At 37.7% G+C, this 16,383-nt stretch overlaps 1 protein-coding gene across 1 annotated transcript in view; it reads right to left on the bottom strand.

Annotated features, from left to right (window-relative positions):
- Positions 1-1,206: 1,206 nt before the first annotated feature.
- Positions 1,207-16,383, bottom strand: part of LOC140944551 (uncharacterized) — an 18,666-nt gene continuing 3,489 nt past the window's right edge. The window contains exon 3 of the mRNA XM_073393677.1: positions 1,207-2,200. Within this exon, the coding sequence (XP_073249778.1) occupies positions 1,544-2,200 (657 nt within the window). The 3' untranslated portion in view covers positions 1,207-1,543. The remainder of the gene's footprint in view (positions 2,201-16,383) is intronic.

The following is a 16,383-nucleotide window of genomic DNA, read 5'->3' as shown; positions in this document are numbered from 1 at the left end:
CAACACTGAAATTGCTTTCAAACTTGACCAACTTACTGATTTTAAGGCTTTCCGTTCCAGCTCCACGATGTTGACGGATTTTCGTTAACTGGTCTCACTCACAAGCTGAAGAAACCGTGGAAGGGTTTATTAGTTCAAAAGATCCCCCCTATTGGGAGACTTAATAAAAGTTTACAGTTTGTCAGTTTTGCTTTGAAACTTGTAAGCATGCAAAGAGGATAAACTCGACCACCAACAAATCTCAGATAATTGGTTGAAAATAAAATTTAATAAAGATACATGCAAAATGCAAACCATAAATTCTGCAGTGTAATTAATTTATTTAACACATAGAAATTATGTCAATCACTGATGCTGCCGTAAATATTGTTGACTGTTTGTCTCCATGAACCAAAGTCTTCTCTTATCTATTATCGTCCTCTTTTAAGTATTGCAAATTTCTAGCAGTTGTGTAGTTGTGTCAAACTGGCCGAAAAAAAAGCACTGCATGAAAAAAGTAGACCACCTGCCATCCTACTACTGCTGGAATTCAGTCTCAAAATACTTCATTCTTATCCAGAGCAACTTCAGTATCTGAGTTCACAAAAAATGCGTCCCTCAAACTTGTTAACTTTTGTTTGTTCAATTCAGTTATGATTCTCGTTAGTTTGCGTCTGTAGTTTCCCCTTTAAAATAATTCAGAGCACCAGTTTCCAATTTTCAAAACTACATAATAATAAAAATAAACTACATAACGAAAAGATTATAAAGGGGAAAAGCAATGACTATAGAAAATATCCGAGTTCATGAGGAATTAAGTAATACTAAAGGGTTCTATAAACCGGAGGATGCAGCTACGTTAGATATAATAAAGCTTCGCTGGTATCTCTACGTTTTACACACCGGTATTGAAAACTTTCGCATGTGTCTTAAAGTCTGGAACAGGGGTAACAAGTGGGTGAAGTTTATGATTACTATGTTAAACAATGTAAGTGAAAAAAACGCTTTGTAAAGTCTTGCATTCTTATAAAGCGTAACAAGGTTTGATTTCTTAAAAGGCGCTGCATAACTTAAGTCCGGGTAAATAATCCGTAGAGCGCGCCTCGGAAGTTTCTCTAACTCATCAGATAAAAATGTCGGCAAACTGTTATATGGAAAACTTGACAAGGACAAGCGTGTTCCATCACCAGACGAATGTATGTACGTTGGCGCGCTTAAGTTGCCTAGAGACGACTTTTTTTTACTACTTCATTGCAATGTAAGATGCACGTTTCATTTAAGATCACTTGAAATGGTTAAGCCAAGTAATTTGGCATGCGTGACAACTCTCGATGGAAAGGAAATTTTAGTCCGCGTGATTAACAAGTAGCAAAGCCTATATCACTGCTCGCTTAACTGTGATAATCGTATTAGAGGGGGGTCTCAAATTTGAAGGATGTTAAACAATTTATGGTCTACGAGACAATCCTGGATGCATTTTGTTCGTCAGCTTATAAGGCAGTGCAATCTAAAAGCTCCTTCGTCCTGAAAAAGATCCCCTCTACCTGAATTTCTCGTTTTGTGACTACTTTTTAAGATGAGCTCCAAACCACCACTGAGTAGTAGAGTTGTCTGCCTGTGTGCAGCGGAACTTGGGATTAAATACACCATAATAGCCAAAGTTGTCTTCATTTGATACCGCTCCAACAGTTGCGCTGAACTCGCACAAACCGGAAGAGCTGTCAATATGCAAAGCCCAGTCCTGCCAAAACGGTACTGTAAGGTTCGTGCCATTGTGCCCTCGAATATCCACATACTCTACCCTCTTACACTCGCCAACACCAAGGAAATCGACGATGTTGAAGTCTTTGAAGTTTCCACGGAGGTAGTCTCTGAAATCGATACCGTGAGTCGGATAGCTGCATGTTGCTCGCCAGTGGGTGGAGTGGACCTGCAAAGATCTCATTCGCGCCAGACTTAAGCGGTAACGATCCCAGTTCGGGGAGTTCTCGTTTTCTGGGACGTTGTTCTGAAATGAGGTGTTGCGAAAAGCAGAAACAACGCGATTTTCTCTACTCCACGACATGATCAGTGTCCATGCAATACCAGGCTCAGATCTCAGATCACAGTACGCTTGGAAACTGTTTCCGCCGTTGTCGTAGATCTTATAAATGCCATCTTTGGAGGCACCTTGCTGCCCATATTCGACGCAGGATGTCGGCTGGAATCCCTGGAATCTACCCTAGAAGAGACAAAACAGGCGACTTTGCATCTTTTTTCACCAATAGACTTTACAGACGTTTGTATGGTTTGGGGCACGAACTTGCCCTCCAGCATACAAACGTCCGTAAACGTTGATTTTACCATTTTTTCCGGGACGTAAAAATCTTCAAAGATGCCGCGGACAAAATTTTTCCCGTTAAAAACTGGACAGAATCGGCTAAATAAACGAAAACGGGTTTTTATTGTCATATCATTTGTTGTAAAGCCACTATTCTCTCAATTAAAAATGACAGATGCGACGCCCCGTCAAGAGGTAAATAGTTCCCAGTGGGGAAACATTTTTGCAGGTTTTCGTTTAGATATTTTAAAGAAAATTCCAAATTTGTCTTTATTTAAAAGTAGTGTGGATAGGCCCTTACTCCAAAAAAAAAATAAATAAAGTTATTACCCACGAGATGAAAAAAAAAACTTGGTTCGTTTTCGTTTTAAATTTTTGTCTTACTTGGGTTTTCCTTTTTGTTTAAGTTTGAGCCTTCTGGGCCACAGTACAAATGCCCTCATGAATAAACACTCAAACAAAAAGTAGGCTCGCATTATACTTTCTATTTTAAAATTTAGATTCATAATCCATTGAAGTGTTTTATGTTGAGACTACAGGACCATTCATAATGCAATCATATTTGAAACTACTAGGTATAAGAGTATAGTACAGCCCTACTTTGATCAATGTTCCCCTTGGTGGGTGGGACCACTGCAGCGAATTATTGAAAAATATTGAGCTGCGAAGAATTCCATCTCGTGAAGTCTGAGGTTTTACAGGTGCCATTTGTGATATTCGCTCTTTTTCCATTACTCTCTTTCCATTACCAGAAATCCGAGACATCGATCATATTTCACTTCTCCAGGCCTTTAAACATGGCGGATAAACAATTACAAAGAAATGTATGGGATAAAGAATAAATACACTCTTTTTTATATATAAGAATGTTGTTTTTCCGGCCCAGGCTGAATATTCTTATTTTTCTGCCGATTTTAGGCTGAAAATATTCTTGTATTATTCTTAAATTATAGCTTATGACATTTCCGTTTTAGAATTTATTGGGGTATCAATTACAAGTGTTTGGTATCTAGATCTGTATCGCGTTACATTGTGCACGTGCTCCATCGCTTTTCGTTGCAGTCAGCGAGGTCAAGATGTCACGTCAAACGACACTTGGCTATTTTCGCTTTAAAAAAAGCATTTCGCACACAAAATTATATCTATCCTTTTCAAAATATCAGCCTCGGCTTTATTCTTAAAATATTCTTAAAATTTCGCAAATTTCAGCCTCGATATTCTTATAAAATAAATTATTCTTATATATATAAAAAAAGAGTGTATCAAGATAACTGACCTACAAGCAAGGATGAAAATCTTCCATTGCTCCTAAAAGATAGAGGACATCTTTGTGATGATAAAAATATTGTCTGGTGGGTGATTTTTAAAAGTTAAGTTCGGACAAATTTTGATACAAAATTTACCCTAAAAGAGACCCAAATCTTCTCACAACGTCTCAAATTTCGTCAAATGTTACTTGAGAAAAGCTCAACTTTGGCCATCAAATCTTGAATGAATTCACCTTCCACCACTCTCAACGTACCGCATCGTCTGAGAACAAAGCTTCAAGAACCGCCAGAAATTTCCTGTAGATCGACTAAGAAGTTCGGACAAATCAACGAATTTGAAGAGCAATAATTTGCTTGTTCATCCAAAGCGCTGTTAAGCAGACATGCTTCACAACAATGCGAAAAATGAAATATAGCAAGCGATCGCAGTATCGGCACTTTTCCTTCGTTGTTTTGGTAGCCATTTTGGAAATGTGAGTTATTAAAGTGTACGTACGTGCAAATACGCTGGTTTACAACGCTGAAGGAGTGTGTAAGCAGGACTAGCCTGCGTAGCAAGCGTTTCCAATCGAGTTATTGCGCGAAAGTTAGAAAGTTGCTCTTGTCCCAGCTTTTCTCGATGAACTCGCGCGGAAACGCTTGCTACGCAGGCTAAAGCAGGACGGATAACATTAATCCGCCCTGGTGTAAGCGTGCGTGGGTCATGTGGGTGGTTGTGACATTTTCCGCTTGGGAATTAAAATTTAAATATAACAACATTGCTATAACATCTCCAACGCACTTCTTTACTAGTTTTTAAAGTTCAAACCATGTCTGATTTAATAAGCGATCGTAAGAGGCAAAACGTGCCTGCTAATCTTCGAATTGGCAGCCCAGGAAAAAATTATCGCAGCCGGGAAGCTGTTGACGAATCTCAGGTGCCTTGTTACTTGAAATACCGTATTATCTTCTAAAAGGATGGCAAGGGAAAGCTGACAAGAGCGATCCTGAAGTTAATGCTCCCAACTACATCACTCTTGTTAATGATTTGATCCCGAATATACCAAGAACGGTGACGAATCAATAACGATTTCCACTTACTGACAAGTCTCTCCACTAATTATAATTTTGCCCCAGGTTTATATTTCCTTTTGCCTATAGAAGCTGTTTCAAAATCCGCTGAAAAAAGATTATTTAGTGCAACCACAGGTACCCCAAGCTCGAAATATGAGCATCGGCGAGCATCGGCATTGTTGCGTAACATTCAGTTATAAGAATTTGTATGGGAAAAAAACCTATCGTTTCTGTAACCTACGAAAATGAAAGGATTTCAATAAAAAACAGCTTACCTTACTTAATATGTGTGTTACGTCTCTTCTGTGTGGTCCACGGGCCGATTTATGGCCGTTTTATGGGTTTTTATGTAAACAGTTTTCTCTCTATGTAAAGGTTTTACCCACAGGCAGCCCAAGCGCACTATTTGTGGGTTCGGGCTTCAGAGGTCATTTGGTCGGAATATACTAGAATTATTAGTGTATTATCTGATGCCAAATATATGCAAAAAGTCTTAAAGATATGAAGTCTTCTTGTTTGTCTATCTGTACTAGTAGCCTTTCAAAACCTGGCCCTGTTTTAAGGTGTTTCGATACAGTTTTTCAGAGGCCATACCGATATTTTGCAATCTCCTTTAAAGTGGTTTTTTCCTTGTCCGATCGCTATAAAATTTTCGCCAGTAATTGGCTATGGATTGAAATTTGTGAAAATGAAGTTTAAGTAAAATCGATATTACTGTGACAACCATAAAGAAAAAACTTTGTGACTGATAAATGGCGAATTTTGTGTGATCTAGAGCAGCTACTAAAAATCCAAAACTAGGAACTTAAAGTTTGGTGTTTAGCAAACAACCTCCGTAAAAAATTCTATATGTTTGAATTTGACTAAAACGAAAATATGTTTCAAACCGGAAATTTTCAATAGCTGTGAGAGATTATTTAATAAAAACGTTATAAATGCCTCAATTTTTTTTTAAGTAGTGCCAGAATGCTGCTTAATATCATATTTTGATGCTAGGAAATTTTGGTGCATTTTCGTTCTTGCGATCTTGAAAACTAACCCGTTTACTCACCACCTGCGACTTCAAGTGCGACTTCATTTAAATTTTGGACTTTTAGCGCTTTTTTGTATATCTCTGAAACGACTCAAAAGAATGTTTTTAAAATCTCTTCACATAATCTTCATAATGTATATGATAAGGTCTGAAACTTTCATTGATATTGATTCATTGCAACATCTTAGAGCGGTTTTCACTTGACTGTCGTAAAACCAAAACCAAAGTAAATACACTAGCCAACCAAAGGGCGTAGTAAAACCAAAACCAAAACCAAAACCAATTACTTTCGACAGTCAAGTGAAAACCACTCTAAAATTTCAAGACAAACCTATCCTACGAACCTGTCAAAAATCTGCGTTTCAACATTCACTATTTTGACGTTATGGAAATTTTTCAAAAATAATGCGCACTATACATACCTCCATGAATTTATCACATCTTTTGAATGCAAAACATTGACAATACAGGCACTGAAATGTACTAGTCATGGACTAATAATTTCGAAAAATTAGGCATATTTATGACTCTGCTTCATCCGTCGTTTTGCATACAGGATTTGGTGATTTTTCAAACCAACTGTCGTGGATTAGAATTTTTGGAAAAAGATTGTTGGTGTTAATACAATGGTAGACCGCCTATCGCCAGCCTTTACAATTTTTTAAAGGCTTCCGATCCAACAAGGCACACCTGTTCAAGCTGCTAAATAAATAGTGAAATTATAAACCCTGTTTTTAAAAGAATCAAAAACATTTTTCAACAACCCATACCCTGTCCAGCGGCACAAATATACCCGTTTTGGCAAAGTATCCACGAGTTTTCCTGTTTTTCTCGTAAATTTTCAATAATTAAACATTGCCTTAAACGATTTACCTTGTCAATATCCAGTCCTCATTAGCTGCTCCCAAGTTTCAGTGAATCGGAACTAAGGTCTCTAAGATTTCTTAGTATGAATTTGACAAAAAGAAATTTGTTTGCCGTTCACAGGCCCTTCTTTTCTAGGATTTCCACGACAAAAACTTGAAGTCTTCGTTCGTTCGTGAAACGACCACGGAACAACCCCGTGAGCAAACTTTGCCATTTTCAACTTTTACTGAACTTCAATTTTCTTGAGTTGGTGACTGCATTGCAAAACTTGCACTTGTTTTGCCTTTTTGTCGGAAGGTCCTCACTATATTGCTGACCTGTGGTTTCAGGGTTTTTTAAATAAATGGCCGCTTAAGGTAGCGATCGTCCGTAAATCTTTCAACTTAATTGATTTTTTTTCTCAGTTCTCAGAAAAAAAAAAAGAAACAGTGAAATTGACATATTCGGAACATGGCGTGAGAACTTGGTCAAAACATTTACAAGCAAACTTGTTAACCGCCTAAAAACCGAATAAACTAACCTTGGGCGTAGGCTCCTACAGCTAGCAACGAGGATAACACAAAGAAAAAGAACCAGTGATTGGATGGAGCTGGAAACATTTCAGTGCTGATGAAACTAATTTCAAGCCCACAAAAATAAATTTCAGGATACTTTGTCAGATGAAGCGCGCGACAGCTGTACTTAAAAAGCCACCCGTTGGAGGATTGGTCAATATTTCTCATCAAATCTAGCCAATGGGAGCTCAATAAAAATCCTTTGCTGGAAAAAAAGTTATTGATGAGTCATTTTGTGTTTGAAATGTATATTTAACACGACAGTGTTTAGAGAATGCTTAGTGGTGTGTAAGTTAAATTGAAATTATTTTATAGTTAGATTCATAGTTAGAATACGCTGCAAATGGCGTCCAGACCTGATAAGAAAAAATACTAAATAATAGGGGAACCTTTTGAAAGCTCGTAAGGGTTTCCTAGTCCCTATATTGGTGTAATTATATAACATCTGTTCAAAATAATAAAGTTAATGTTGTTGTTAACTGAACCAATAAACCATTTGTGCGTATCCAAGACACGTTAACGTCAGTGCGGTCTCGAAAAGCTGTAAGCAATGCTGGACCTGCTATATTTTTCGAAGTGAAATATATTCAGACATACTTTTTAAGGCCGATACCTGCCAGGAGAAGACGGTAATCCAGCCAATTTAAGATAACTTAAATCCTCTATTAAGTCCCCCCCTCTCAAATAGCCCCCACTTCTTTTCAGGAGAAGAAAGTTGGTAAGCGTCTTTATCTTTGACCTAAACTTAAATTAAAAGTGAAAATTGACGCCCTTTCCAAGGCCCAGAAATGAAAACTATTAAACGCCCTTTTAGGGGGAAAATCGATAACCCAGAGAGTAAAGAACAAATGAGTTTATGATACAATAGGGCCTTTTTTTCGAACAAAAATAACACCTGTCTTATACAAGGCTTGTCTGTACCACTTATACGAACTTAGCTTCATCTTTTTATTTAGCTAAGTCGTGTCTTATTAAGAAGCGAATACATTTTTTGAGCTATTTATACAAGAAATCCGGGCCGGGCGGGTATTTTCCAGCATTTCTCAGTCGAGAGGTGAGATTAGCACTCATAACTTAACCGTATATATTTGCATGCACGGAATAATAATTAACGGCTTAGGTATTTGTTTAAAGAGCAAATATAAACCTATTACGGTCCACCTGCTTGGGAATATACTCGATCACACAGCGTGAAAGACAGCGTTATGTTCTCTTGCATTCGAATAACTGACTGTTTATAACGGATATCTTTCCTATCTTTACCTGCGCATGTTTAGTCAGCTTCCAGACAGAAGCTATCCCTCGATTTACCCTCACTATATATAGATGAATCTTAGTTTCAATCCTGTAGATCGAAGGTTATTAAGAAAGGTCATGAATACGTCTACATTCCTTTAAAACGTACGTTTTCGGTTAAGATATTTGTTATTTTAATATTCGCATCCGCCAGCTAAACAATATCGGAGAGGAAGACACAAATTATATGCATTTTGGTATGCATATGATAATTAGGGCAATTTATACTATTTAGGTTCTTAAATAGGTTCTTATTTTCTGAAGAAAAAATACATTGTAGCTAAGAGTATTAAGTGGTATTCAACCAGTGATTGGATGGAACCGGAAACATTTCAGTGCTGATGAAACTAATTTCAAGCCCACAAAAATAAATTTCAGGATACTTTGTCAGATGAAGCGCGCGACAGCTGTACTTAAAAAACCACCCGTTGGAGGATTGGTCAATATTTCTCATCAAATCTAGCCAATGGGAGCTCACTAAACATCATTTTCTGGAAAAAAAAATTATTGATGAGTCATTTTGTGTTTAAAATGTATATTTGTCACGACAGTGTTTAGAGAATGCTTAGTGGTGTGTAAGTTTAATTGAAATTAATTTATAGTTAGATTCATAGTTAGAATACGCTGCAAATGGCGTCCAGACCTGATAAGAAAAAATACTAAATAATAGGGGAACCTTTTGAAAGCTCGTAAGGGTTTCCTAGTCCCTATGTTGGTGTAATTATATAACACATGTTCAATATAATAAAGTTAATGTTGTTGTTCAGTTAACTGAATTAATAAACCACTTGTGTGTATCCAAGACACGTTAACGTCAGTGCGGTCTCGAAAAGCAGGAAACAATGCGGGACCTGCTATATTTTTCTAAGTGAAATATATTCAGACAATCATACTTTTTCAAGGCCGATACCTGCTAGGAGAAGACGGTACTCCAGCCAATTTAAGATACCTTAAATCCTCTACCCCCACTTCTTTTCAGGAGAAGAAAGTTAGTGAGCTCCCCCTCTCCTCCCCCTTATTATTCTTCACTAATAACTGATAGACTGTATTAATCAATCATGACTGTAAAACGTCGAGTGGACTGATCCGGGATGGTTTATTTACCGACTGGAAATTCCGATTTGATTCTGATCCTCGGCTGCATGACCTCCAACCTTCTTGTACTTGAGCGTTTTCTAAATTAAATAAGCCCTCCTGGGCTTAATAGAGGATTTACGGTAAGCGTCTTTATCTTTGACCTAAACTTAAATTAAAAGTGAAAATTGACGCCCTTTGCAAGGCCTAGAACTGAAAACTACTAAACGTCCTTTTAGGGGGAAAATCGATAACGCAGAGAGTAAAGAACAAATGAGTTTATGATACAATAGGGCCTTTTTTTCGAACAAAAAGAACACCTGTCTTATACAAGGCTTGTCTGTACCACTTAAACGAACTTAGCTTCATCTTTTTATTTAGCTAAGTCGTGTCTTATTAAGAAGCGAATACATTTTTTGAGCTATTTATACAAGAAATCCAGGCCGGGCGGGTGTTTTCCAGCATTTCTCAGTCGAGAGGTGAGATTAGCACTCATAACTTAACCGTATATATTTGCATGCACGGAATAATAATTAACGGCTTAGGTATTTGTTTAAAGAGCAAATATAAACCTATTACGGTCCACCTGCTTGGGAATATACTCGATCACACAGCGTGAAAGACAGCGTTATGTTCTCTTGCATTCGAATAACTGACTGTTTATAACGGATATCTTTCCTATCTTTACCTGCGCATGATAAGTTAGCTTCCAGACAGAAGCTATCCCTCGATTTACCCTCACTATATATAGATGAATCTTAGTTTCAATCCTGTAGATCGAAGGTTATTAAGAAAGGTCATGAATACTTCTACATTCCTTTAAAACGTACGTTTTCGGTTAAGATATTTGTTATTTTCATATTCGCATCCGCCAGCTAAACAATATCGGAGAGGAAGGCACAAATTATATGCATTTTGGCATGCATATGGTAATTAGGGCAATTTAGACTATTTAGGTTCTTAAATAGGTTCTTATTTTCTGAAGAAAAAATACCAATACCTTGTAGCTAAGAGTATTTAGTGGTATTCAGCTCATTCCTTAGGTAAAACCTGTAAACCATCACAATACTTGCAAATGGAGTTATAATTAGGCATATATGTCTCCGAAGAGGATCCTGAATGTCGACTTATCTCATTTACCCTAGTGTACATAATTTTTTATATATGCATATATATATATATATATTTATATATATATATAAACTTTTGCAAATAAGAATCTGTTTCAAATTTTAGACCAAACAGGTTTTTTTTTTTATAGAGGGAGCCTACTGGCACATTTTAGACGGTTATTTTAAACCAGGCCTCGGTTGTTCAAAGGTTGGATAGCGCTATCCACCGGATAAATCTCTATCCAGTGGATAGTGCAATTAGTTTTCCGAACACTTATCCGCTGGATAGTGATTAATCGGATGGATAGCGCTATCCAACGTTTGAACAACCAGGGCCAGGTTCTTAGTGGCGGGTTAACTGGGTGCAGAAGTTCTGTCAAACCATCTTGTTCACAACACAATCCTCTTATCATAAATATAGTAACTGCACAGAATCATACCACCTGAAACTTCGCCGGTTAATCACAATTGCAACTGTCACATAAATTTCCTTGACCGTTGTGGAGGGGTTTGACTGTATACCCGGGGTGAATAGGGTGATTAGGGTGACTTGGACGAGTAGGGTGACAAGGGCGACTAGGGTGATTAGGGTGACTAGGGTGACAAGGGTAACTTGGGTGACTAGGGTGACAAGGATGACTAGGGTGATTAGGGTGACTAGGATGACTAGGGTGACTAGAATGACTTGGGTGACTAGGGTGAAACCTTGGGGACAGAAGAAAGTGGCCGTTGTGGAGAGGTGTGGCCGTTATGGGGAGGTAGGGGGGGTAATATGACATTATTTTTAGGGAGGGCAACATGTTTATGCATACTATATCTACGTTCATGCTTACTATATCTCTTAATGGCAATCCAATCACATATAATAATTATATATATATATATATATATATATATATATATATATATATCCGGATTCGGGGAGCAAGGGTGGCGCAGTGGTGAGAGCACGCGCCTCCCACCAACGTGGCCCGGATTCGATTCCTGGCGTCGACGCCATATGTGGGTTGAGTTTGTTGCTGATTCTCTCCCTTGCTCCGAGAGGTTTTTCTCCGGGTACTCCGGTTTCCCCCTCTCCTTAAGAACCAACACTTTCAAATTCCAATTCGATCTGGCACGCACAGACACGTTTCAACGAGTTGTTATGAACTCCTTAGTGCTCCGTCGGTAAACAAATTACAATTTACAATTTACAATATAGAGATGAAATACACAAAAAAACTTTAAATAATGTTTTGAAACAAAATGTTAACGTGACAAAAAGAGAAAAGTTCTTAACATTCGCCACGAGTATCGTAGACAATGTTAATATTTTAATCGCAGCAAATAAATGGAACACAATCAAAATACGATTGTCGCGATTAATCATCAACACGACATACGGGTCTAATTTCATGACCATTCTTGACTTTTTCATCAGTCACTGAAAAAAAATGGCGGTTTGGATCCCTTTCCAACAAGTCTACTTAAGGATTGCATAGAATTCCTGGTGCCATCTATCACTCACCTAGTGAATGCTTCGTGTTTCTCTGCTGTATTGCCGTCAGCTTTTAAACATGGTCGTGTTACTCCGGTCCTTAAGAAGAAAGAACTTGATCCTAAGGCGTTCAAGAATTATCGGTCAATCACCAAGTTGCCATATCTATCCAAAGTTAATTGTTGAAAAATGTGCTCTGTCCCAAATGTACTCTTATCTCCTTCAAAACGACCTATTCCCCGCAACACAATAGGCCTCATAATTGAAAGGATAACAGTACAGAGACAGCTTTACTGCGTATCACTAATCATTAAGCCATTGATAAACATGAAGATACCATCCTTGTTCTACTTGACTTGTCTGCGGCGTTTGACACCCATCGATCATCAAGTGTTATTGAATAGGTTACATCAGAGATTTGGCTTTAGAGATCTAGCTCTTAAATGGCTTGCTTCGTATCTAGTAAACAAACAATCAGTCCATATAAGATCTGTTGTCTCAGTGGACAGTTAGCCGCGTTTTGGCGTTCCACAAGGGTCAGTCCTGGGACTTGTCCTATTTTCCATGAATGTTGTTCCGGTTCACCATATTGTCCTTTCACACGGCCTCCATCCTATGTTCTAACTGACGATAGTCAGATTTACCTCACAATGGGGCTCAGTAATAGAAATGCATCCATCTGTAAAATTAAAGATTGTATAAGCCACATTATTGGTTGTATTCCAACAACTTCCTGCTTTGCAACACATCCAAGACCAAAGTTATCCACTTTTCTTCAAAGTTTCTTAACACCGACCCCATCTCCTCCATAAATATTGGTACTAATACTATCAAATAGGAATCTGCAGTATGCGATCTTGGTGTCGTTTTGGATAAACATTGACCTGTCAACACAAGTCAATAATACAGTAAAACCTCTATCTAGCGGACACCTTCGGGGCCTTCCCAAGTGTCCGCTTAATAAAGGTTGTAAATATTGCGCAATGTTTGTTAACATTCTACTGTTACTCTGTAGTGTGATAAAGTTGCATGTTGCTTAAGAAACTCTCCAGAGTTCAAGTTCATTACCTTTCATTACCAACTTTAATTTTTTGTAAATGCAAAAACATTAACTGACTTCAGTAGGTATTTCAAGGACGTAATCCAATACTACTATTGTCAATTCAGTCCGATGTTTTTAACAATAGAAATGAGTCAAATACAACTTATCGTAGTGTCCGCGTCCGCTTAATAGAGGTGTCCGCTGAATAGGGGTTCGTTGTAAAGGGAAATCTAAGACGTTCGTTTCGGGACCCGGCTTAGTGTCCGCTTAATAGAGGTTGTCCACTTAATTGGGGGTCCGCTTAGTAGAGGTTTCACTGTATCTGCAAATAGGCGTCCTTAGTGATACGTAATAATAAACCCCCCTAGCGGAAATGCTAAAATACAAAAACAAATAGCAAAACATGTATTCGAATCAGATTTGAAAAAAGAAAACGGGAAGACGGCAAAAAGTAAATATACTCTAGGATTTAATTAATTAATAACTTATTAGCCATATATGGTTAGGAATTTTTGTTGTTTGTAATTTTAGTTATTTGCAAATAGCTGATATACTATTTATTGTATAAGACTCCAAATAAAAAACATGTATGTATGTATGTATGTATTGGAAAGAATAGAAACTACTTTGATCAACCTACTTGTAACAAGTAAAATTGACCTTTGCAACAGTCTCCTATTTGGGTTCTCGAAAAAGCAGCTTGATAAATTGCAACGCAGGGGCGTAGCTAGCCTGTAGGCCTGTAGGCCCGGGCCAATAATTTCTTCTGCCCGCTTGACTTATTTATATTATTCTTATAAATAAATTCAAAAATTAATTTTACTTAAGTAATGTACTTTTAAGTTCAGAAGCTATTTGACAACTCCAGAAAAGCGAATTAAATTCTTGTGATGGAATATGCATGGAAAGTACTCATGATTTGTCGTCCACCATTTAAAAATTGTTGAAAAACTACTATAATCGTCGTCCACAAGAGTTCCCAGTGTGGGCGTTCACAGCACTTCTAACGTTGTCAATTATCTGTAGAGATCGAGGTCTTCCAGTGAGAGTGCATTGAGAGGACTATAATTATATTTTAAAAACCGGCCAAATTTCCCTTGTCTAGGATCAGGTCTGCATTGTTTCCACGCCAATACAGAATGAGGAGCTCCAAAACCAACTGCTATTCGATGTAAGATCACCTGAAAGGACTACTTTCGAGAGACTCTCGGAAATGGGCGCCAACAGATCGGCGCAGAAGACGAATATTCTGGGCTTCATTCGCCTGTTTGGTAAGGTCATACCCTCCAAATCAGACGTACCTTAAAGCAGTTTCTAAGAAACGAAACTGATGCTGAACTTTTTTTTTTCGCTATTGGATAGGTCGGTTGTAACATGGATCATTGAAGGAAGGCCCTTTTCATACTGAATTATTGGTACTGAGATCGGTAGTTCGAGATTTATCAAATACAACGAATACAATTAACACTAGAGAAATAGAAAGAATAAAGACATTTTTGAAGATCGGGCTGTGTAAAAGAAAATATCCGCTGCTATAGTGAATAATCCGGTCAGTTTCGGTCCCTATAGACGCTACCGTTAGGGAACTGCCCTACAACATGTTCCTGCACGCTCCTGCAACGTATTCTAAATGCCACTTTTAGAATTACTATGCAGACTCAAACACTTCAGCACATTTCTCCAGTATTGCGTAACCTGCATTGGCTCCCTTTACCAGAAGGATTAAATTGATTCTAACCATAACCTACAAAGCACTGAATGGAATTGCCCCTTGCTACATTTGCGATCTACTGCAGATTCATCACCCCAACAGAAATCTTCGTTCTGCATTCAGGAGTCTGTCATTGGTCATGTTTCTGTATAAAAGAAACCTCAGAACAGTCAGTTTTATTTAATCAATTTTAATTTAGTTTGTATGTTTCTTATATTTTATTTCTTACATTTGTAAAGCGCGCTGAGATTATGTAGCTGCGCTCTAGAAGAATTCCACAATTATTTCACTATTATTACACTGACTGGTCCTTCGGCCTAATTTTATCCTGATGCTAAGACGTTAATAGTTATTAGTTTTAACATTACCTTAATATTTTAGATTTTAAAACTCAATTTTTTAGTTTTCATATTATTTTAATATTTTACATTTTAATTATCATTTTAGCAATACTGTAATGCTCAACTGAATATTTATACAGAAGTTCGCGCTATATAAATGCATGTTACTATTCATTAGAGTGGTTTTCGTTTGAGTGTCGTAAAACCAAAACCAAAGTAATTACTCTGGCCAATCACATAGGACACAGACAATACATTGAACCAATCAAAACTCGAAGTAATTACATGTGGCTGACGCAAAGCGCGGGAAAATGCATGCGAGCGCGTCACAATTGGCTTTGGTTTTACTTCTGATTGGATGAAAAGGTGGCGCGAATCTTTTAAGCCAATCGCATCCTGTAGAAAGTGCAAAACCAATTACTTTTCGACACTCAAATGAAAACCGCTCTATTATTATCATTATATTAATCATGACAAAACGTTAAGTACTTTTACGTCACATCCAGCCTATATCACTACTGCTTAACTGAGATAATCGTATTAGAAGAGGGTCTCCAATTTGAAGGTTGTTAAACAATTTATGATCTACGAGACTAATACTGGATGCATTTTGTTCGTCAGCTTATAAGGCAGTGCAATCTTAAGGTTCTTTCGTCCTGAAAGAGATCCCATCTAACCAGGGCACATGCCGTAAAATTCCGAAAATAAGCCCCGGGGCTTATATTTTTCAAAGCCCCTTTTTGAGGGGCTTATTTTTGGAGGGGCTTATATTCGAAGGGGTTTATCTACGGAGGGAAATTTGAGTTTCAAAATCGATTGGGCTTGCCTTATAGTTGGAAGTAAATTTACCGTTTTTGCTTTGTTTTACTTTGAATTTGAGGGCAATTTTCCAAGTACAAGCCCCAGAGGGGCTTATATTTGGAGGGGCGATTTAACGGAGGGTTTTTTGTGTCACCCGTTTGGGGGGCTTACATTTGGAGGGGCTTATACATGGAGGGGATTATTTTCTGGAATTTTACGGTATTTATAACAGCTTCGGCTGACGGGTTTACCCTGGTTAAATATGTTATTATTATTATTATTATTATCATCATCATCATCATTATCATCACTGTCATTATCATCATGATTATTATTATTAATTCCTCTTTTTGTGACTATTTTAAAAGCTGAGCTCCAAACCACCACTGAGTAGTAGAGTTGTCTGCCTGGGTGCAGCGGAACTCGGGATTAACTGCACCATAAAAGCCAAAGTT

Source organism: Porites lutea, chromosome 7 (genome assembly GCF_958299795.1).
Source record: "Porites lutea chromosome 7, jaPorLute2.1, whole genome shotgun sequence".
Lineage (NCBI taxonomy): Eukaryota > Metazoa > Cnidaria > Anthozoa > Scleractinia > Poritidae > Porites > Porites lutea.
This window is presented reverse-complemented; position numbering and strand designations above follow the sequence as displayed.